At 60.4% G+C, this 22,210-nt stretch overlaps 1 protein-coding gene across 1 annotated transcript; it reads right to left on the bottom strand.

Moving 5' to 3' along the window:
• Nucleotides 1-5,232: 5,232 nt before the first annotated feature.
• On the bottom strand, nucleotides 5,233-5,958 carry BHLHE23 (basic helix-loop-helix family member e23; the record flags this gene model as incomplete). Its single annotated transcript, XM_081256166.1, has 1 exon — nucleotides 5,233-5,958. The coding sequence occupies one exon, from the start codon at nucleotides 5,956-5,958 to the stop codon at nucleotides 5,233-5,235; it is 726 nt and encodes a 241-aa protein (XP_081112292.1).
• Nucleotides 5,959-22,210: the final 16,252 nt, after the last annotated feature.

Genomic DNA, 22,210 nt, shown 5'->3' with positions numbered 1-22,210 from the left:
AAGTGTGACCCGCCTCATGTTAACCTCCAGAATAATCCTGGCCGTCTTCCCACTCAGAGAGCCACACTTGAAAATTAGCTTTTATACCGTGATATGAACGCATAGGCCTCGGGCACTTCAGACTGGAAAGAAAACGGCACAAGTCACTTTTTAAAACCGGGAAAACACTGGATCAAAGGTCACTTTGCTAATTATTTCAGCCTTTCTGCATTTATGGTAATGTGAGTTTTGCTCCTTTGGGGTTAAATGTGCAAATGTGTATTAACTTTCTAATTTTATGGAACAGACTTTAGTTGGGGAGTTGAAACATCTAGAGTTACGAGCCCAAAGAGGTAATTGTTGGAGAAATGATTTAATACATCATAAATCCCTCTATTTCCATCCCTTCAAATGGGATACCAAAAGCGATTAAAGACTAAAAACATATCACAAGCAAATTCACATGATAACATTGCTGTAATCACTCTCTGTTGGATTAACCAGGGCCCAGAGGCCTCAGCTCCGAGGCTGCAGTGGGAGCCCTCGCAGACGCCGAGGGAGAGGGCAGGCCGGCCACGCCGGTCCAAGTGATGGCTGGTGCATTTCCCCCATCATTTCAGGAAAACAGTATCTGTCCTTTCTGAGGCAGAACCTCTTCTCTTAACGTTCCCAACCTGCAAGGAAATAAGACAGGCGTATTTGGCAAAGCAAGTGTCAGATTACTCCTAAGGGGAAACAAGGCTCCCCAAGGATTCTTCTGTGAAGAACTGAAAAGGAAATCCCACCTTTGGGATGAAATCAACAAACTGAAACAGTGGAAGCCACGTGCCTGGTACTTGAGGACCTGTCTATGAACTCATGTGGGCTGGATGGCCTTTGCGTGGTCCATACTCCTGGTCCTTGGGGGCAGAGCCAGGTTTGGGTAGAGTTCTGCCCTCGGAGTCTGGATGCCATTACTGGAAACCAGGGATGCTGTTTTAGGTGCGTGAATTTCCTACCAGGGAAAACAAAGATCTTTGGGCGTAAAGTATCTTGGGCACCATCTGAACCAAAAGCCCCGGGGCCACGCCAGTCATGTTGGTTAGTGAATGAAGATGGGGTGCAGGAGCTTGGCGGAGCCAGTTGCCTCCTCTGACCCCAGCCAGGGACCCCTACGGAGCCACTGGGCTTGAGAAGGCTGCCCCAAGCCCCGAGGAGCCAGGCTTCACGGGCTCCTAACCTGAGCATGAAGGAGTCTTGGTCTGAGAGTCACTCAAGCAGCAGCCAGTGTGGCCGACCCCTTCATTTGTGGGGTCAGTAGAGGAAGAGGCTCTGTTGGCTCAAGACAATGCCTTGGCCAGAGTGGGGAGGACCCCACAGTCACTCCGCTGCCTCCCTAGGTGTGGGTGTGGTTGGCTCGTGCAAGGCTGATGCACTGGGACCAGCAACTAGTAGACACACGGCTTCCACTCTTGGTAGAAAACTCACGATGGTTCTTCTTGCTGCCCGCCCCGGCCCCGGCAAGATTGGTGACCCAGGATTGAGAGAGTGACAGGACAAAGCTTTTCCTATTTGTCTAGCACTAGAATGTATTCCCTGAATTTGTGGAGGTTTCCTGCTTATTATTCAAATGCAGTTTGAATGCTTTGCGTTTTTACCACCTATCTGCTCTCTCCACTGGGGCGGCCACAAGCCACACGTGGCCACTGAGCACTTGAAATGGGCTGTTCTGAATTGAGACGGGCTCTGAGCGCAAGACATCGGGTTCTGAAGGTTCGGCAGAAAAAAAGAGAGAATGTGAAAGGTCTCCCTGAGAATTTAAGAATATGGATTACATGTTGAAATGGTAATAGTTGGGCTATGTTGGAATAAATAAAAGTCATTAAAGCGAATTTCATCTACTTCTCTTTCCTTTTCTTAACGTGGCCACCAGAAATTGTAAGATTCCACACGCGGCCGGCACTCTCCTTGTTGGGGCAACCCCGGTTTAAAGGGCTCTCATTAATATCTTGCTCCTCTGAGAACAAGCTGTGTCAAATCCAAGCTCCAGGCAAAGCTCTTTCCTACTTAATTCCTCCCCCAGTGCTGGCGAGAGGCGAGCTCTGAGTTAGGTGCTCTGGGTTAGGTGCGGGGTGATGAGTTTTTTCAAGTTCATTCACAGCAATTCGTGCCATCCCTGTAGGAGAGCAAGGCTTTGGGGAAAACACCAGAACCCCCATCAAAAGTTTCCAGAGAGTCTCTGGCAACAGAGACAGGCAGCGCCAATAGGCACCCCTTGTTGGTTATACTTGGGGCAAACAGGCCACGGGGCGGGGCGGGTGGGGGCAGTCAGACCTTTCGAGCTGGGAATGTTCTTCCAATGTCTAGGTTGTCTTAGAATGAGGAGTTTGCTGTGCAAACTTGGGAGAGGCCAAACGACATTTATTTTGATATTCCAGGCTGCTTGATTAGCAGCTGCTGTCAAGAAACCCACCAAACTTCACTTTGAAAAACTCCTCCACTCAACCCCAGGGAACAGCACGCTGACATTTTTGGAGAACAGTTGATAAACAGCTTTGTAGCTTTAAGAAAAAAAAGAAAAGTTTAAATTTAATTTAACTTTTACTTAAACCAAGTTATTGGAAGGACTTCTGATTACTTAAATGGCTCTTTTTCTTTTTTTTTTTTTTTTCTTTTTGCGGTATGCGGGCCTCTCACTGTCGTGGCCTCTCCCGTTGCGGAGCACAGGCTCCGGACGCGCAGGCCCAGCGGCCATGGCTCACGGGCCCAGCCGCTCCGCGGCATGTGGGATCCTCCCAGACCGGGGCACGAACCCGTATCCCCTGCATCCGCAGGCGGACTCTCAACCACTGCGCCACCAGGGAGGCCCTTAAATGGCTCTTTTTAAAAATTCTTATTTTTCACCTAGAGGGGGCAGAGAGATTTTTTTCCTTCACAGTTTTCTTATTATTTCATACATTTGCTGAGCGGCTGCTTACAGATAAGTTGTCTGTGTCTTAGAGACTCTTTGGACTCTGTGATTTAGAAGCATGTGGCCCAAACTGACACAGCTCCCTGAACACTGAAATTATGAGTTCAGTCACAAACGAACACCATTTAAATTGATATTAAAATTTAATCATATTATTCAAAAAATTAGTTGAAATCAAATACTTTATTCTGAATATAAATGATGTACTTTAACCAGAATAAGCAACTCTGTTTCAGATTATAAGTAATTTATAAAGTTGATTTAGGGTCACTTTGAAATGACCCTAGAAGTTGGTGACACTTGGGTATGCAGTTATCTAAAAGAAATTTGAAACAGTTTCCAACACTCAGCTTCTTGAATGTGCAAAACTGATAAACTAGTCTGTTATGGGAAAAAAAGACAATAAGAAATAAATATGGAAATTAGCAAAAACCAGTATTAAGCATATGTCTTTATGAATAAGACTTAATCACACACTTCATTTTGCAAATACAAAAGGGTCTTTTGAAATGTATTAATTAAAGTTAACTGCTGTAGACAGGCTGCTTTGCAGGGCCGAGGTCCTCTCTCCCTATTAGCATAGCATTAGCGACAGCCGAAGAAATTGGGTTAATAAAGCCGGATATCGTAGCAGAGCCGCTCCGGCGCAAACTGGCGAGGACAGCTCGGTCCCCCAGGGCGGCGGCCGGCTGTGCTCGGGGGCGGGGGGTGGTGGACCCCGGCTAGTGGCAGAGTTCTGAGTTGAGCATCGACTTTAAAAAACACAGACCCCTGGGCTTCCCTGGTGGCGCAGTGGTTGAGAGTCCGCCTGCCGATGCAGGGGACACGGGTTCGTGCCCCGGTCTGGGAAGATCCCACGTGCCGCGGAGCGGCTGGGCCCGTGAGCCATGGCCATTGAGCCTGCGCGTCCGGAGCCTGTGCTCCGCAACGGGAAAGGCCACGACAGTGAGAGGCCCACATACCGCAAAAAAAAAAAAAAAAAAAAAAAAAAAAAAAAACACACACAGACCCCGTTCTCACACCGACTTTAAAAGAGACCCCAGGGCTTCCCTGGTGGCGCAGTGGTTGAGAGTCCGCCTGCCGAGGCAGGGGACACGGGTTTGTGCCCCGGTCCGGGAAGATCCCACATGCTGCGGAGCGGCTGGGCCCGTGGGCCGTGGCCGCTGGGCCTGCGCGTCCGGAGCCTGTGCTCCGCAACGGGAGAGGCCGCAACAGTGAGAGGCCCGCGTACCGAAAAAAAAAAAAAAAAAAAAAAAAAAAAAAAAAAAAAAAAGAGACCCCATCACGGTTCGCACCGGCCAGGGCGCGGCCCCCACCAGCGTACTCACCGTGGCCCTGTCTCCTCTCCCGGAAATGTGCGGCGTTGGTGGGCTGGGGGCTTGGCCGGTCGCCAGGGCTAGACCAGGCCCTTCCCTGACACCCCACGACCCCTCCTCCATGCAGCCGCCTTTAAGCAGAGGGCGCGCCGAGGTCTCCATCCAGCTCCACCCGGGCCGTGCCGGGCTGTGGACGATCCGGCGGGGGCATTGGTGGCTGGGGAGCCCAGGGGCTGTTTAGGGAACGAATTCTGCAGCCGGCGTTAGCGTCCGCTCACCTCTAGGCAAGCAAGAAAACAAACACAACAGACTTGGGAGCCGAAAAGCTCCTGGCCGGGGTCTTCTTGCGCCCGTGGCCCGGCTTCTTTGAAAACGACAGCTGCGGAGCCGGGGCGGGGCTCATCCCGCAGCTCCGCTGCTGCGGCGCGGGGGTCCTGGAGCAGGCAGAGGGGGAAGGTGCCGGGCGCGGTGCGTCCTCGGGGACACGCCCACCCGGAGCGCGGCCCGGAGGTCTGGCGAGAGCGGCCGACGGGGACCAAAGACGCGCTCCCAAGCGAGGCCACGACCCGCCAAGGTGGGCTACGCTCTGTCCCGCGCTCCGCGAACCCCCGGGTGGCTCAGGGAAGGACCACCTGCCCGGGGGTCGCGACCATCCTGGTTTTCTTTTTGAGGCCGAGCGGCGGCGGCCGGACAAGCACGTATGGTCACCCCCGTCCCGTCTCCAGGGTCGAGGGCTGGGGCGTCGGGAGGGGGCCCATTGGGCGCTGCGGGCTCCAGGGCATGGATACCAGCGCCCCGCTGTCCGGTTCAATCCCGCGCCCGGATGGGCTTTGCGCTTCCCGCGGGCCCAAATGTTCAGCACGCAAGGGCTGGAAGCGAGGTCTGGCCGCCTGCTCCCCGTGGGCGGGGTCCGGGGAGGGCAGGGTGACACAGTCATGGGGGCAAGGTAAAATGCAGGACGCGTGCGGAAGGGGCGGCCCGCGGCCCTTACGGCTTCCCGTTACAGTGTTTGCACAGCGCCGAGGGCGTCCCGGAGAAGGCGGCGCACTTGTCTGGGCAGGGCAGCGCGGCGCCGGCGGAGAAGGGGTACACGGCAGCCTGGCCGAAGGGCGTCAAGGGCGCGGCGGCCAGCGGAGCGGCCAAGCCCTGGCCCTGGTTGAGGTAGGCCACGAGGCGCCGCATCTCGTCCAGGGCCTGCGCCTGCATGAGGATGTAGTTCTTGGCCAGCAGCAGCGTGGCGATCTTGGAAAGCTTGCGCACCGACGGGCTGTGCGCGTATGGGATGACGGCGCGCAGCCCGTCCAGCGCGTCGTTGAGGTCGTGCATGCGCCGCCGCTCCCGCGCGTTGATGCTCAGCCGCAGCGAGCGCTGCTCCCGGGGCCGCCGCCGCCCGTCCGCCGCGCCCCCGGGTCCGCGCCGGCGCCGCCGCTGCTCGAAGGCGTCGTCCTCGTCGCCGCTCTGCTCGCCGCTGCTCTCGGCCGCCGCGGCCGGAGCTCGGGGCGCGGGCGCCGCGGGGAGGTCTCCGCCCGGGCCCGGCGCGCCGTAGCCGCGGGCCGCCTCGGGCCCCCGGGCCGCCCCGTAGGCGAGGCCCACCGCCGCCGCCGCCGCGTAGCCGTGGCTCAGCGCCAGGTACGCGTCCCCCGACAGCGACTTGAGCTCGGCCATGGCCGCGCCTCCGGGGCCCGAGGGCTCGCCGGGCAGGCAGGTGCTCATGCGGCCCGGCCCGCGCCGCCCCGGGGTCCGCGCGCGCGCCGGACGCTGCCGCCGCGTGGGTGCCGCTCACCGGCTGGCGCGTCCGTCCGGCAGTCGGTCGGTCCCGGGGCCTTCCCGCGCCGGGGCCTCTGGGTCCCGCCTCGGCCCCGCCTCCTGGTGGCCTCCGCCTCCTCCCCTCCCCCTCCCCCCTCTCTCTTCTTCGTCCTCTCCCCCGACCCCCTCCTCCCCACCTCGCTGCCGCGCGCAGGGCTGGGCTGCGGAGGGTTCTACCTTCCCCTCGCGCCGCTCCTGCTTTAAGGTGCGGAGGCGCCCTCTGGGACTTCGCGGCCGTCCAATCAGAGGGGACTTGGTGACCTCCTCTTCCCGGAGCCCAGCTCCACCGGCGGCGCAGACCGATGGCCAGGGGTAGGTCGCCGCCGGGATGGAAGGAGCTGGAGATCTGGTTGGAGACGGCTGTGGAAGCCGTGGGACCCGGGAGAGGTCTTCCTGCTTCCCGGCGTCTCCAGCTTCTACCTCCTGCCGCCCCCGGGGGTTGCGGGCACCGTGCGCCCCCGTCCCTCGTGGGCGCCTCAGGCCGCCTTGTTCTCGTCTTCGGTACCAATTGCAGGAGCCACACCTCCGGCGTCGTGCAGCAGGGATCGGAGCAGGGAGCGCGCAGCCCACCGCGGACGCCTGATCCGCCGAGGCCGGAGGAGGTGCGGAGCGCACGCCCTCCAGGAGCGGCCTCACAGCTGGGTAACCCGCGGGGCAAAGGGCGCGCTCCGAACGCCCTGAGGCCCGGCTGGGCTGGGCCTTCCCCGCAGCTGGCCCTTTCCTGGGTCTCCAGCCCCCGCCGCGCAGTTTCCGGGGACAAGTGCGTCCTGAAGTTGTTGCCACGCTCCCTGGAGTCTTAATGATTTGAGGCAGGGATCGGAGACTTAAGGACAAAAACCTCTTGTTTAGGCAAAACCTTGTTTCAATTCTCTGCGATTTCCGGTGAAAGGTTTTTTCCATGGCTTGCCCTACCATAGAGGGGGAATTTTCTCAGTTTTCTACTTGGGCGGGGGGCGGCGGCGAGGGCTCCACCATGAAGTTGGGGAGGATGGCAGCTCTGTTGGAGAAAGCAGATGAGGGCTGCACTGGAGAGAGGCTGGGGCGGGGGCGGGTCGTCTGTCCTGGCCTGAGTCTCAGCCAAGAAACCCCTCCAGGGACTGCTGTGGTGCCCCCAGGTGGACGTCAGACCAGGGGTGTTGTCTGAGCACTTGTGGGACCCCGGGATGCAAGATGCCCGGTTCTGCAATTTCCCCGCCAGCCTGGGCCGGGGAGGGTGTGGGGGCTGGTCATTGGGCGCAGCTTGCCTCAGGGTGACGCACTGGCTGAGCTGGGGTTGCCAACCAGGAGAGTCCCCCTGGCTGGGAGGTTGGGGGCAAGGATTAAGGCCAGACCTGTCGGAAGGTTTGGGAGGGGTGGGGTAATGATGGAGTTTCTAATACAGGTTGAAAAACCCAGGGAGGGTAGGAAGCTGAGAGCAGCCTGGTTCCTTTTTCAAACCTGGGTCCGGTTTTGTGCAATGGCTGTGGGATGGTTTAGGGCGTCGGTGCACGGCCAGCGCAGCGCCACCTGACCTTTCTCCACATTCTAAGTGCAGTGAGCACACACTGGCCGCAGGGCTTTGGCAGAGTTTCCAGAGGTGCTTCCTCCTCTCGGATTGAGCCCCATCTGGGGGAATCCTGTCAGCCTCGGGGCTTACCTTTTCAATCCTTCCAATGGGAGATGAAGGACCTCAAACTTTCTCCAGGTGGGAAGGTGCCTGGAGGTCTTGTGGAGCTGGTGGGTGATGGTTGCTTCCCACTCAGTCAAGAGATGGGTGTCACCCTGGCCTCCAGCTCAGTACTGCCTGGGAACCACTCATCAGGCCCTGCTGTGTGACCTTGACAGAGTAGCTTAACCTTTCTGTTCTCCAGGTTTCACCAGGGAGAGGAGTAACAGAGATGATCTCTGTGTTGTCGAGTGCTCGGGGAACGTGAGCAGGTGCCAGGTGCTTTTTTGCAGTGAATGCATGAGAGATGTGTGCACTCTGGAAGGTTCTGGAAATCCAGCACTGATGGGGATCCTGGCTCTCAAGGGCTTCCATGCTGGATGGGAGGAGACAGGCACAAACACGTGGATCATCAGTCGTGGGAAACACCGGAGTCTCTGTGCTCTGGGCCCTGCAGATGGATGAGGGAAAGGGAGCCCAGGGTTGATGCTCAGGAGGGCAGGCCTCATCCACCAGCCTGTCCCATCTGGGACTGAAGGTGGGCTCAAGGACAAGAAGGGTCTGGGAGGGCTCTCTCCAAGGAGCCCCTGCACTGCCTCCTGGGTTGAGGTCAGGCACGGGCAGGGTGGTGGGGACAGCCCGGAATGGACAGGCCGCCATGGTGTTTGGGCCATGGTCTGAAGGGTGAGTGGGTGGCAGGCCAAGCACCTGGGGTGGGGGAGCACCCTCTGGGGCAGGGGGCTTACAGGCTGTTGGAAGGGGCGTGGCACATTGGAGGGGGCCGCAGGGGGCCAGGGTGGGGCCCAGAGACCCAGAGGCAGCCAGGCTGGTGGGGAGTTTGGTCTTTGCTGGGAGGGCAGAGGCCGCCGCCGTAGGAGCTCAAGGAAGCGTTTTCTGCAGACCACTGCTCCCGCTGTGGTCAGGGGGTTTGGGGTACTTCCTCCCGGCTGTCCCTCCAGGCCTGGCAGAGCTGCCAGAGGTGACAGGGGACGTGGAGAGAGGTGGGCCAACTCCACTGTTACCCCCGCTGCCGACACGAGCGGTGCGGCCTGATGGGGGCCAATGACCTCCTACCTTGGGGACTCAGGGCTGGAGGGGGGGGTTGAGGGGGCGGGTGTGCTATGGACAGATTGAGTGTGAGGGCGTTTGAACCACCCAAGGGGTGTCTGGCAGGCCCTCACGGGGACATGGAAACGTCGTCAGAGCATTCAGTAATTGAAGCCACAGGCACCCAGGATATTGGCCTTCAAAAGAGGGGATGGACTAGAGCCCCTGCTGTGGCTGCAGGTCAGCATCGCCGGGAGATTAAATTAAATCCGACGTTGGGCCCGGGCCAGGGGTTTCTGACAGTGTCAGTCTGGGGTTCAGCCTGGCCTTTGGGATGCCTACACTCCAGGCCAGGAAGCGAGGGCTCTGGGCCAGTTTCTGAACCTTCAGCAGCTCAGAGAAGGGGTGGAGGCGGGGTGGGGGGCGTGGGCCTTCCTCTGGGGTCCCAGACCCTCAAGCAGCCTCCCCGGAGGGCCCAATCCGGGCGATGCTCAGCCACAAATCTTGAAAGCACAGGAAGAGGCATGGTTTTTGGTCAGACGCCGCCACCTGCTGGCCACCTGAGAGATTGCACTCCACCCGCTGGCCCTGCTGGTTAATACTCGTTCTCAGGCCCTCCCCGACCCTGTCCACACAAGCCTCACCTCCTGTCCACAAGCGGGAGAGCGGAGCACAGCGAGAAGCCCCCGTCTCTGACTTCGGAGGTGGGGGCTCCAGAGGCCAGCGCTTCACCAGAATCAGGTAAAAGACAAGGCACCCAAGCATGGCTGCTGGACATAGACCCACTGGCTTCTTTGGGGGCCACACCAGCCTTGGGGTGGAAGATGCCACCTTCCACACTTGGGCATGAGAACCCCGCTCAACTTCCCACCACCTGTTCGTAAGGTATTCCTCATTCCTTATATAATTTCTGATGTTTCAACAGTTTCCTTCCAATCATCACTGACAAGCAGCTTGTTTTATGTTAAGAAGCCCCATGGCCATTCCTGGGCTGAAAGAGACCCAAAGAATATTGATTTCAAACCTCTTCGTGTTTTTATTGGTTTTGTTTTGCATCCTCACACTTGCTTTTGGGCTGTGATTTTTTTTCTGCGATATTTCCTAAGTGCAGAAGGCTAAACGCGCTCACAGCTCTTTGCTGTTTGGTGTGGACAGTTCCTCCGGGGTGAGGTCTCCGCGGGGAGGCCGAGGGCAGCAGGTTGGGGCAGCCAAGACAGCCTCGGGCCTCGCCAGGCAGGGAAGAGGCTCAACGGAGGCTCCTTTGGGGCTGCCTTGGTCCTGCGTCTCAGCTGAGACTCCGCCCCTGCCCCCATTGTTTCCATGGGTCTCTGGTGATGGAGCGCCAGTCCCGAGGCTCGTTTCAGGGGCTTGTGTCTCCGTGTACCTCTCGCCAAGTGCCTCTGGGTAGCACTTGGTAATTGTCCTTTAAGTCCCCCGAGTTGTGCCTCAGAACCTCTGGTTGACAGCTCTGGCCTCTGACCGTCCGCAGTCTCCATGTCCCCCTGGGGGGAAGGTAAAGAAAGATGGCCCCCAATCCACTTACAAGAACCTGTTTCTCTTCAAATTGTTTTTAGAAACCCCACAAAACCACCAGCTCCTGCATTTGGGCAGGACTTGACAGCTTACAAAGCCCTCCCTCCCCTGTCCCTTATTCCCCCCACCCCCCTAGTGGACACCGCGCCAGGCTAGTCCAGGGTGATGAAAAGAAATTTTTTTAAAAACCCAGCTTTACTGAGATATAATTCGCGTACTATACATTTCCCCCCACTTAAAGTTTAAGATTTGGGCTTCCCTGGTGACGCAGTGGTTGGGAGTCCGCCTGCCGATGCAGGGGACACGGGTTCGTGCCCCGGTCTGGGAGGATCCCACGTGCCGCGGAGCGGCTGGGCCCGTGAGCCCTGGCCGCTGAGCCTGCGCGTCCGGAGCCTGTGCTCCGCCACGGGAGAGGCCACAACAGTGAGAGGCCCGCGTACCGCCAAAAAAAAAAAAGTAAACTGAAATTGTTACTGAGTCCAAGGTCATACTTCTAGCCGCACAACAGGCCAATAAATCAAGAGACTAGTTGTTGGGACAAGGAATATTCAGAAGCCAGCAGATGGAGAAGAGGGTGGACTCATGTCCCAATGAAGCATCTTGCCTGAGTTAGGGTTCAGGCTCCTTTTACACTAAAAGGGGAGGGAGTAAAGTCAAACATTTCCTGGTTCCCATCAGCCTCCGGAGGGCATGTGTTAATTTCTTCCTTCCTGCAGTCATTCACAGGTGGCCCTGGGCAAGATGTTTCCTGGGAGCTAAACAAAGATATTTGAGCTGAATGCTCATTACCTGGGAGGCAGGGTCCTCAGAGATGGGCCATTAAGTGTACTTTAAGCTTATAGGCAACATCCCTTTAGTGATGAACTTGTAATAGACCACAAAGGGCCTTCCCTGTCACCAGCCTAGCTGGGCTCAGACCTGTCCTCCATCCAGAGTCCCAGGCTCAGCACCTGATCAATGTGGTAATTTACCTGGCCACTCTTCGGCGATGTCAATGGACACCCTCGTGTATTACACCTTTTCCCCTTTCAGTCAGGAGAGCCATTCTGGGGGGAAGGCAGTCACGCTCTCCTGCTTTTCCTAACTTCCTGACACGAGCTTGTGCAGGGGGGGGTGCTCACCCGCTCCCCTTTTAACAGAGAGACAAAGAGGGTCCGGGGGCTGGTCTGCTGAGTGGAGACGGGTGGAGTTAATTCAATGCCCTTGAATAGGGCTTACAGTCAGCAGGGGGTGCTGGCGGCGGGGTGGGGGGTGGGGGGGCGCATCAGGCGGTGCCCAGTGACAGCACAGGTACCACCCTCTGGGGGCCCAGCCACCAGATTGCCCTAACGTGCCACGAGATCAAGGTGTGACGTTCGTTTTTCTCCTCCCTCCTCTCCTGTGCTGAGTCCTCTGATGGGGAGGGGCTTGGGCACTTCACCCCTCCCTTCCTCCCTCCCCACGCTCTGGAACGTGAGAGGCGCCCCTGCATCTCCCATGGCCCCTCCCCCAGGATTTCTGCTCCGGGCGCCCCGCTTCCAAGGGCCTTGGACGCCTCCCAATGCGCAAGTGTAGGCACCACAGACGCAGGGGCCTGGCAGGGCTGGCCAGGCCTGCGGGGGCTCCTTCCAGCCTCGCCCTGGGGGGCCTGCTTTTCCCCTAACAGGCCGTGCTCCCCCAGCTGCCCTGCGTGCAGCTCCAGGGAGCTGGGGTGCCTTCCTTCTGTTTTAAGAAGCTCGACTCTCAGAATACGTGCGGGAACCGTATTCCACGGAAGCAGCTGCCCTACTTCTGAGCGGGGACATGCGAGCAGAGCCCCGCGGAGACACAGGGCTGTTCCTCTGCCTGTGACGACTTCTGCCCTCCCCGGGGGAGGGCCCAGATGCTTCAGACCCCCCAGGCCTTTCCCATCTTTTTCTGCAGTTCAAGCTCGAGGACGCGCCTGCACGCCCCACCTCCCCGCTGGGCCGGACCGCTGCGCCGCGGGGTGCGTTTAGGTCCCCCCACGAGCTCCACTGGACATGGCACCACCAAGAGCAGGTCCACGAGCTCGGTGTGTGGCGCTGCCCCGGCCGGGGACAGGGGCTGCCTGGGGGCGCACGTCCGTCCGCAGAAGCCCTGGCCTGGGCTCCACTGGAGCCTCCGTCCCGTGTGGCCTGCGCCTTCACGTGAGTTACTGACAGTTTTCTCTCTGGTCCTGTGGGGAGTGGGTCTGAGGCTGTGTGAGTGCAGAGGCGCAACAAGAAAAAGTAAACATTTCATGTTCTAGACCAGTGAGGGGAGGAAATAAATAGCTGCATCCTCAATTAAGTGCAGGCTTCCACAGAAGGGTTGGAGGGTCCTGCCTTCTGGTTTCTTGTTTTCTTAACCCTTTTAGGGCAAAATGGCAAACCGCCAAGATACAGTCGTGCTGGGGGCAGAGTCGGGGCTGGAGACAGAGAACCAGGCCTCTCAGGGTCTGGGGGCTGTTTGCAGCAGGTGGAGGGGGCGCTGGACCAGAGGCCAGGTCTGGGCTGGCGTCCAGTGACTAGGCCTGGGACCCCTGATACCCTGTGTCTGCTGGAGCCCCGAAGCTGCGTGACCTTTGCCAACGTTCAGTGCTCGACCACCCACAGGCCGTGCTCTGAGCAGGTGGCTCCCGCCTCCTGAGCATGTCGGGCGTGTGGGCTCCTCAGCCTGGGCCCAGCCTCCAGCCTCAGGCTGCACAACTGCTCACTGACTGGTCATGTGATCCTGACCTAAAGAAAGAAGCTTCTAGAAGGTTCAGGCAGGGCCACTGCTCCCTGTCAAGTCACTAAGGCCACATGCTTGTCTGGCCGCGTGAGCCAGCATCCACCCTGTGCCCCGTCTCCTGTGTCCCCTGGGGGTCACGGCTCCCCAAGGCCAGCAGGCATCCTATGGCCAGCTGCACGTGGGCAGCATGAGCAGTGCTGGGAAGAAGCCAGGAGCTGGACGGGTGGGGCCTGACTGGTCGGGAGGCTGGGGGTGTCCTGCAGGAGGTGACCCTGGAACTGGACAGAGGGGTCAGGAGGGCGGACGGGCTCCCCACTCTAGCGCCAGGAGCCGAGCTTGGGCCCCTCCAGTTCCTTCCGTCCTCACCTGGGCAGGTGATGCCCTTGCTGGGCTGGGGTGGATCTGAAGCATGAACCCCTCCATGTGGGGGGCTCGTGGCAGGTGCCCGGTGCACGTGCAGGCTCCACGGGTCGTCACCGACACTCCAGGATGAGGGCCAGGGGTCAGACGCGAGGCCACCTCTCTTGGACCGCCACCCTCTCAGTAAACCGTACTCGGGGCTCCCCACATGGGCCACTCAGAGGTGCTGGGGGGCCGTGGAGCCCATGCAGGCGTCGGGGGGTGGTGGACAAGGGCTGCTGAGGGGTTCGGGTTTGCTTCTGGGCAGCTGGTCTGAGCAGAGCGGCCAGGGGAGCCCAGAGCTGCCCTCAGAGAGCCCACCCCAGCCAAATTCGTAGGGGAAGGTGGGACTGTGTGGCAGCCCTTCCCAGGCCCCTGGGTGGCTCCTGGGGCCACCCGCATGGAGCGGCCAGGGCACACGTGGCGGTCAGGGTGGCTGGCGGGGCTTCCGGGGCTCAGACTGGGACCTGGGGAGGCTCCCCACGCCTGAGCCTGGAGCGCTGTCCCCGTCCACGGAAAGGAGCCAGAAGCCTGCCGCACGGCCGCTGTGGGGTGAGGAAGGAATCCTCGTCTCCATGGAAGCTGCCCGTTAGCGTGTCTCTCTGGGCCGGTCAGGCCTCCACAGCACCCACATCTCCGGGTCCACCTCTCCTCCACCCTCCGGGGAGGAGCCCAGCACCATCCTTTTGGGACGTAGGATCAGGAGTAAATGAGGAGGGAAGCCCACAGAAAGGAAGCGCCGATGAGATTTCAGACACTGCGCGCACCCGTGTGAACTGTGAGCACGTGTGTGCGTGCGTGTGCGGCAGTGCGCGTACGTTTGTATGCGTGTGTTCGAGTGTGTGCCACGTGGCTTCTCACGCCCCAGGGGCCTCATCTTCCCGCCCCGCCGGCCCCCTGCTCCCCACCCCTCCCACAGTGTGGGTGACACCCACCCTTGTGGGGACCAGGCCCACCTCGCGGGCTGTGACATGGCAGTGATGGGGCCCTGGGTCCCACACTCTGCTGGAATCTTGAGATTCTTAATAATTTTATCTTTGAACTTGGGCTTCGTAAGTGACGATGGCCGGGACAATGGGCGAGCCTGTCATTTCTCGGCCATTCCTTCGTTCACGTGGAGGGTTCAGGATGCTCGGGGGCCACGGGCGTGGGGTCCCGCGAGATGGAGGCGAGGACGAGGCAGCCAGCGGTCCCGTCGCGGGGAGCACGCAGCCCGCCCACGGCCCGAGGGCCACGCTTCCCCTCTGAACCAGAGCTTGCGCCAGACGCAGAAGGGAAGCAAAGGTGGTCGGGACACGGCGGCCGGAGTGGTGGCCTCTTTCTTACCCGCATCACTTCCCTGTTAGGCAGCCACTTATGGTCATCGGCCAAAAAGAAACGCTCCTCCCCCAGCCCCACCTCTCAGTGGGTGGGCAGCCGGTGGGAGTGGGGGGGCTGGGCTGGCAGTGCCCTTGTGGCCGGTCGGCAGCTCAGCCGGGTCCCAGGCTCCAGCCGTCCTGCAGCCGGAGCCAATTACGGCCACATCTGGCCCTTCCTGCATCTCTGCCACGCGTCCCCCCGCGGGGGCTTGGGGTTAGGCGACACCCCTTCAGAACCAGAAGGCAACTGTGCACGCTGTCGGGACAGAGGCCGTTCTGTGTGTGAACTCAGTAAACTCAAGGAGGCACAAACAAACTCAGAAGTGAAACCCTAACACAAGGAGAGTGGGGTGTGGCCAGGGTAAAGCACAGGATTTTACGCAATTGAACATCTTTTGGTTTGAGAGTAAAATTCCATGATTAGGAATGAAATGACAGCAAGGAAACAAACACAGCGAGGCTGGAAGAAGGCCCACGGCCCCGCCCCCACCAGAGCAGGGCCCTCGAGGGGTGGGCAAGGGCTGCACAGGCGCGCACACGCGGGTCCTCCAGGGGCGCTCGTGGGGTCGGGCCACTGCGAGCAGGACACACACACGGCCACGTGGCCAAATGAGGCTGCTCACTGGACCCAGACCCGCTGGGACATCAGCCCTGGCCCCTGGGAAGGGGCTCCTCTCGGCCAGAGGCTCAGCGGAAAGCAGCACGATGCGGGCTCTGGAGTGGGGTCCCCTCGCCCCTCTCCTTGGTCCAAGGCCTGTCCCAGGCTTCGGGCTTCGTGGACAAGTGGAAGGTCTGCTTGGCAGCGACCACACAGGCTCTGCACCCCGGCCAGGCCCTGCCCCTCCGGCCCCCCTCGCTGTGGGCACCCGTCCTGCCGTCACCCCCGTCCTGTCTTCCTTCCGCTGCCCATCTGTGCCTCTGAGTTCCTGGCTTCCAAAGGGACCTCGAAACGATAGCATGCTCCCTTGCTTCCTCTGAAGCTGGCGCCCCAGGCACACACCCGGGGAGGCTCCGTCCTCCCAGCTGGACCCCGACTGACCCAGGCGGCTCCACATATGCAAGTGGCGTTTGGGGGCTTCCTTTTGGGATGGATTACACGGCCGGGTCCCCCTTTATCATCTGAGTGTTCCTGGGGAGGGGTCTCCTCTGTCCCCAGTCCCCCTCCTCTTGCCCTTTCAGGGTTTGCATTGCCTGAAAGTCCATGAACAGGGAATTTTGCTGCCGGGGGGACAGAGGAGACCGCCGGAGGTTTGGCCACAAAGTGGGAGCGTGAGCAAGAGAGCGGGGCGCGCGTGCTGGCCCCTCCGTGAAGCTCCGGGGAGGGCTGTCCGCCAGCGCCGCGGGTTCGCACTCACGGCACCTGCTGAGGCCATGGGGCCCCTGTGGCTCACCCAGGGGACCTCTCCGCGGCGGGTGGCCTGGAAGTGGGGATGGAGGCTTAGGGCGGTGCGCAACCTGCGGCTGTGTCTCAGGCAGGAGGACAGTGTCTCTTGGGAGCCGGCTTCTGGAGCTGGCCCAGCAGCGGCGCCCAGCCCCGGGGGGCCTTCAGCCTGGGTCTCGGGTCCCTTGGCGTCTGTGGGCGGGCAGCCGTGGGGCCCATCTTCACCAGCATTCAGTGAACGATACTGCCGCCCCACTCCAAAGGCAGAAGGGTTTTGGGCAAGTCACAGCTCACCGAGTGGGGCCCCCAGGCTGCGGCAGGCTCCACTGGAGCGGCGTGTCTGCTGGACGTCGGGTGCCGGCTCCCGCTGGCTCGGGGCGTTATAGAGGTGGGGTCCCCATACCCGGAGGACCGTGCTACGGCTCCCTCGGGACGTGTGTGAAGCACGGTGTTCACGGGCGTGCCGGCAGCTCCCTCGTGTACTGTCCGTGCTGCGGACGGGCCGTGGGCTCGCGCCTCCCCCAGACGAGGGCTGTGCAGATGATGCACGCACGCCTGCAACGGGAGATCCCGGGGAAAATCTGCAGTTTCTCCCCAAAGCCTGGGGCACAGTCACAGCGGAACAGTGTCCCAGGTCCGCGGGAGCCGGTGCAGTCTGACCCCTAGAAACACAAGGAAGCAGTATCACACTCAGAGCTGACGTCCCACCTGGACGGGGAATTCACCTGGACAGAAATGAGGCCACTCCACAGATCCTGTTTTCTTGAATATTCGGGGCCTAAATGTGTCGCATTAACCTAGAAACCAAATGCCTCTTCAAATAGCCGCACTGTCCAGAACACAGCCGGCTACCTCGCATGTCTGTCGCTGGGTGCACTTTCCAGGGAGGCTGGGATGAGGGGCAGGAAGGAGTCTGCAGGGCAGGCGGGAGGCCTCAGGGTCACCTGGTCTCAGACCCACACTGCTCTTTGGTTCCGCTGCGCTCCCAGCCTCCCCAGGGACAGGAGCACTCAGTGTGCTGCGTGGACAGCTCTGTAGGCCCGTGTCCACCTTAAACCCAGCAGCCCCATGGCCCTTCCGCAGGGGTGGGGACACCTCGAAGCACGGGTCACACCAAGCCCTGCTCCTTCCGCCCCAGACACGCAGAGGCTGCCAGGCCCTGACACTGAGACAGGCGCCCGGGGAAGAGGGACCCGGCGGGAAGGCGGAGGCCGGCCTGACGCCGGGGCCACCTCCCAGTGCCGGCTCTGTGGTGCTGCGCACGCCGCTCTCTGAGGCAACTTCCACGGAAGGTGACGCCGCTGGGCGTGTCCGAGGGCAGGGCAAGTTGTTTGCTAGCTTGTCATCTTGCAGCTAATTATTTAATTACCCTAATTTAAAGTTTTACCGAATTTAGCATCAAAACAAAAATCTGTGATTGCAGCATCAGAAAGTAATAATATATTTAACTTATTTAGGGGTAACATATTAACTCAGTTGATTGCAAGGCGTGATCCCAGAGGGAAATTGTGCCCGGGATGTGCGGGCAGGTGACAGGGACCCTGGGGCCTGGGAGCTGGAGCGCCTGGAGGGCTTATCGGCCAGGGTGCTGACCTCGTGGCTGCAGGAAGCCCACCCCGCCCTCCAGAGCTGTGGCCTCGGTGGGTGTGAGCCTCGCAGCCTCAGGGTGTTCACCGGTGCTGGTGCCGTGATCATGCCCTATCGGGAGTGCCCTGGCCAGTGATGCAAACGCTCACTGCTCTGGAGCCCTGCTTCTGCAGATGCTGGTGGGGCTCTGCACCGGCCATGTGCCAGCGTGCCATGCGGTTGGCTCCCTTCTCCCAGCTCTGGCACGGGCACAGGAGGGCCGCCATCCGGGGCATCCTCGGCTGGCCCCTGTGTGCTCTCCAGCAGCTCCTCTAGGCCTGGTGAGTCTGCGAGGCTGCTTTATCCTCTGCTGTGTCTCTAGTGTCTAAAGACCCACCGACACACCATAGGGGTTCGAAAAATATTTGTGACAGACTGAGTTCACCAACAAGTGACCAAACCAGCCAGATCCCACCAAGAGACAGGCCTTGGCCGGAGCACCGGGGGGCCGTGCGGAAAGGGGGCCAGGAGCGGGGGCAGGGAGGGTGTGAGGCTGCCAGTGCCCATGGATGTGGGGCAGAGTCCTTGGAGGAGCCATGGGCTTCTGGGGCCCCTGACCCTCAGGAGAGACTCAGCCAACAGCAGACAAGCAGGGAGAGATGGAAGCAAACACCTACGCCTCTTCCTCCTCCTCTTGGGCCCCATTGGCTAAACCCACCCAGAAGCCAGAGTGCAGGCCTCTGCGATGTCCACGGAGGCTGGCCCCCCAGGACCCCAACCCACTGGGTGCTGCCATGGCCCCTATTCTGGGCTTATCGGGGACGGGCAGTGCATCCGTCAGCGTGGGCTCTCTTCCCGTGCCCTGGACCCCGAGAGGCAGGGGAGCCGGGAGGCCCAGGAAGGTGTCTCCCGCAGGGGGTGCTGGCCCCTCAACCCCCCGGGGGCTCCACGGGTGGCTGCCGGGGACGCTCTGCGTCGGCTCTCACATCCTGCCCTGTAACACTGGAGGCGATATTTTGAGTGCCTTTCAGACGCTTGGTCTAATTAACTAGAGGTTCCGGAAACAATCAGCGTTTCTGGTGGGTATCCCCCGACACGGCCGCGGATGGTGCCAAGGCCAGGTGGGGCTGGTAGCCACGGCTGTGAAGAGACACTCGTGTCCCCGAGCGAGCTTGGGGAAATTAGGACATTCGGTGCTAGACTGGCTGCCTAATTAGATTGCCATCAACTCCAGGGGGACCTGCTGCGGCGGCATCTAATTTAAAGCATCCTCACCCGCTTTGAGGCTGGGCCGTTCGCAGAGTGACAGGGCTGCGCGGGGCCGTCCCGGGAGGGGCTCAGGTGCCCTCTGATCTCCAGGAGGCCGAAGGCCTGTCTGTCCACCCGCCCGCGTCCCCTCCCTGACCCCGTCACCTGGACTTTTTCGCCTCTGTCTGCCCCAGGGGCAGAGGGGCGGCCACCTGGTTCAGCGGTCAGGGCAGGACGTCCTCATGACCTCGGGCCCCACCCGGGACACGCTCATGTTTGTGACGTGCTGCTTAAAAAGCCGCTCGGCTGAAGAAATTGGGCGTTAGGCCTTTTCCAAATAAAGGCTTTAATTGCCCGAAAAAGGATGACTAAGACGGTGTGTGGAAGGGGCAGGGGGAGCTCGCTGCGTCCGTGGTGTGTGGATGCCACCACGTGATGGATGTGTGGATGCCACCTCTCGGTGTCCTGAGCCCTGCAGGCGCCCTGGACCCTCCCCAGCGCCTGTGTCTGGACGTGGCCGTGCTGGTCGTGGTTGCGCCGGACGCGGGCCCAAAGGCCTCTCTCTGTCTGGTGTCTTGTTCATTTTTGCACTCATGGCGTCAGTGTCCCCAGACGGGCTTGGTGCACAGCAGGCCCGCTGTAGGAAGACAGACGTGGTGGGTAAACGGCGAGGTGGGCCGGGGGCTCTCTGAGGGCGTGGGCAGAGAGCTGGGCCCCCCGCAGGCCCTGCTCACAGGAACAAGGGCCCAATGGAGACGCGGGGTGTGGGGTCTTCTTCCTGGCCCAGTGTGGCTGGAGGAGAGTGCAGGGAGGGGTCTTGGGAAAGTGCAGCCTCAGCCAGATCCCAGGGTGGCTCTGGGGCCAGAACGGCACCGGGTGGGGGGCTGGGCTTTGTGTCCCATCTCAGGGAGCCATTGCCACTGGAGGCTGGCGGGTGACCCCGTGAGTGTCCAGGCTGGTGGCCCCTTGGCCAGCTGGAACGGGCCCTCAGCCAGTCACTCGCACCCTGCGATGGTGCTGGTGTGTGACGCTCTCTGCACCCAGCGTCCCTGCAGGCCCTGCCCTCCTCTCCCCTCCCAGGGGATGCACCTGCCTTTTCTTTCCAGGGACAGGACCCCCACCCTGGACTCTGCATCTCTCCAGATTTTTCTCCGGGAACTTCCCTGGCCCAGAGACCTGCCCTCGGGCCCCATGGCTTTTGCAAAGCCTGGAAGCTCCACTCCCTGGTGCTGGTCGCACCTCTCGTGGGAGAACAGGCTCTAGAACGCTCCCTCCATCCACCTGCGCTCTGTGATCTGCGGCCCAGGACGGACCAGGCTCCAGGCAGGCTCCTGCGACCCTTCCCGGTGAAACGAAGGGGGATCTATTTTGTTTGTAAAAAGCTGATTATCATAGATAAATGTATCTAATTAGTCTCATTTGCTAACACACAGCTTTTAATTGTGTGTTGAATAATCATACATATCTGCATATGCAAATGAGCACCGTTATACCGATGTCAGTCTTAACATGATTCCTCCAGAGACAAATAATTCCCTCTATTTCAGGAGAGAATATGATATATTAATTTACATAGACAAATAACTTTATTTAGAACGGGTGGCTGTCCTGTTTGTCTACATAAAGTCATAACTGGAGGACGAGGAAAGATCTCATGTTGAAGAAATGTTTGGGGGATGCTGACCCTCGGGGGGGCCCCCACGGCCTGCCTCCCAGCCCTCCGCTCCAAGCTCAGCTGCCCACCCCCTGCTGGGTGACAGGGTGTGTATGATGGCTGGGGGGCCTGTAGGCTGCAGCCTGGCCCAGTGCCTGCGGTGGGGGGCCGCCCCAGGGCTGTGAGCTGCATACTAATGGGGCTGCCGGCTGTGGGCCTGGGATCCCGGCTTCAGACAGCCCCTCCACCCACCCCCACCCAGGCCAGGGCAGCTGCCACCCTCCCTGAGCGACGTGTGCACAGTGACCTCAGCAAGAGGTGGGGCGGGGGGTGGGGTGAGGCCTCGGGGACCCCCTCTGTGTCAGGTCCCCCCGGCCTCTGCTTTTGGCCGAGCCCACCGACTTGGCAGGGGAGCCCCAGGTGCCTTCCAGGTCCATCAGGAGGGGATGTGGCCTGCAGAGCGTTCAGGGCAGTGGCCAGCGACAGTCCTACCTGCCCACAGCGTCCCAAGCAGGGCCAGGCCTCTCCCTACGCCCCTCCTCCTCCCTGAGCCTGGGCGGTCACATGGGCCTCGCGGGAGAGGCAGGGGTGAGGAATTTGGCTCCAGCAGAAGGAGGACAGCGCATTCCCTGCTTTCCAGAAGGCCAAGCGGCCCCTCCCCCACCCTCCCGTTGCCATGGCAACCAGCTCTGTGCCACCGACTGAAGCTGACACCGGCCCAATTCGCTGGTGGTCCCCTCCCTCTCCTGGCCCCGGCCTGGGGCTCAGTGGGCCTGCGTTGCCAGCAGAGGGCAGCGGCAGGCCAGCCACTCGGTGGGTGGGGGTGGGGGACCGCTGGAAGTAGACACCCCGCACTTCAGGGTCTCCACGTCGTCCCCAAAGTCTGGAGGCTGGAACCCCGTGGGGAGTGGCAGGCGGGGGACAGCCACTAGCGGCACGTCCACACGTGGCCACGTGGTGTGTCCATCTCTGCAACTTGTGTGGCCCTCGCCCGGCTGGGGATTCGTCTTTGGTGGAGCTGGAGGGACGGAGTGTCCAGGCCACTCCCAGCCCAGCGCCTGGGGTGCTGCATCACCCACAGCTCCGAGGGGAACCAGGCAGGCGTGGCCCCAGGAGGACCCTCACCCCCTCGCTCACTCATTTACACACTTGTCCACTCACTCGTTTAACGCGGGGGCCAAGGAGGGGGGGCGGGAATAAGGTATCTTTTCCTCCCGGCTCAGACCTCGGCGGAAGCAGCAGCGTGTGGCTGCTGGTCTGAGCTGGGACCCGCCCTGCAGCGGGCCGAGGGGCCCCCCTGTCCTCCAGGTGGGGGCACAGGGGCCTCACCTCCTCTTTTTCCTCTTTTGAAGTTTCCCTCCTCCCCTGCAGTTAGTCTGATATCGTAACTGCAAGTAACACAGAATATTCCTGTGACCTTTCCAATTCAAGGAATCCATCTGGCGGAGAACGAAAGAGAGATGCAAAAGGGAGGGGATGCAGGTCCGTCTCTCCCAGTGAACTCTCCTCTCGCCAGGAGCCACGCCTGCAGCACCGTCAGGTCCTGCAAGGCTTTGTTAAGCTCCTTAAACCCAGCTGAGGTGCCAGCCTGGGGGACAACGGGTTAACTGTCCTCC

This window comes from Mesoplodon bidens, assembly GCF_964165515.1.
Source record: "Mesoplodon bidens genome assembly, chromosome: 15".
NCBI classification, from domain to species: Eukaryota; Metazoa; Chordata; class Mammalia; order Artiodactyla; family Ziphiidae; genus Mesoplodon; species Mesoplodon bidens.
Note: the sequence above shows the minus strand (reverse complement) of the source record. Positions and strands in the feature narration are given on the sequence as shown.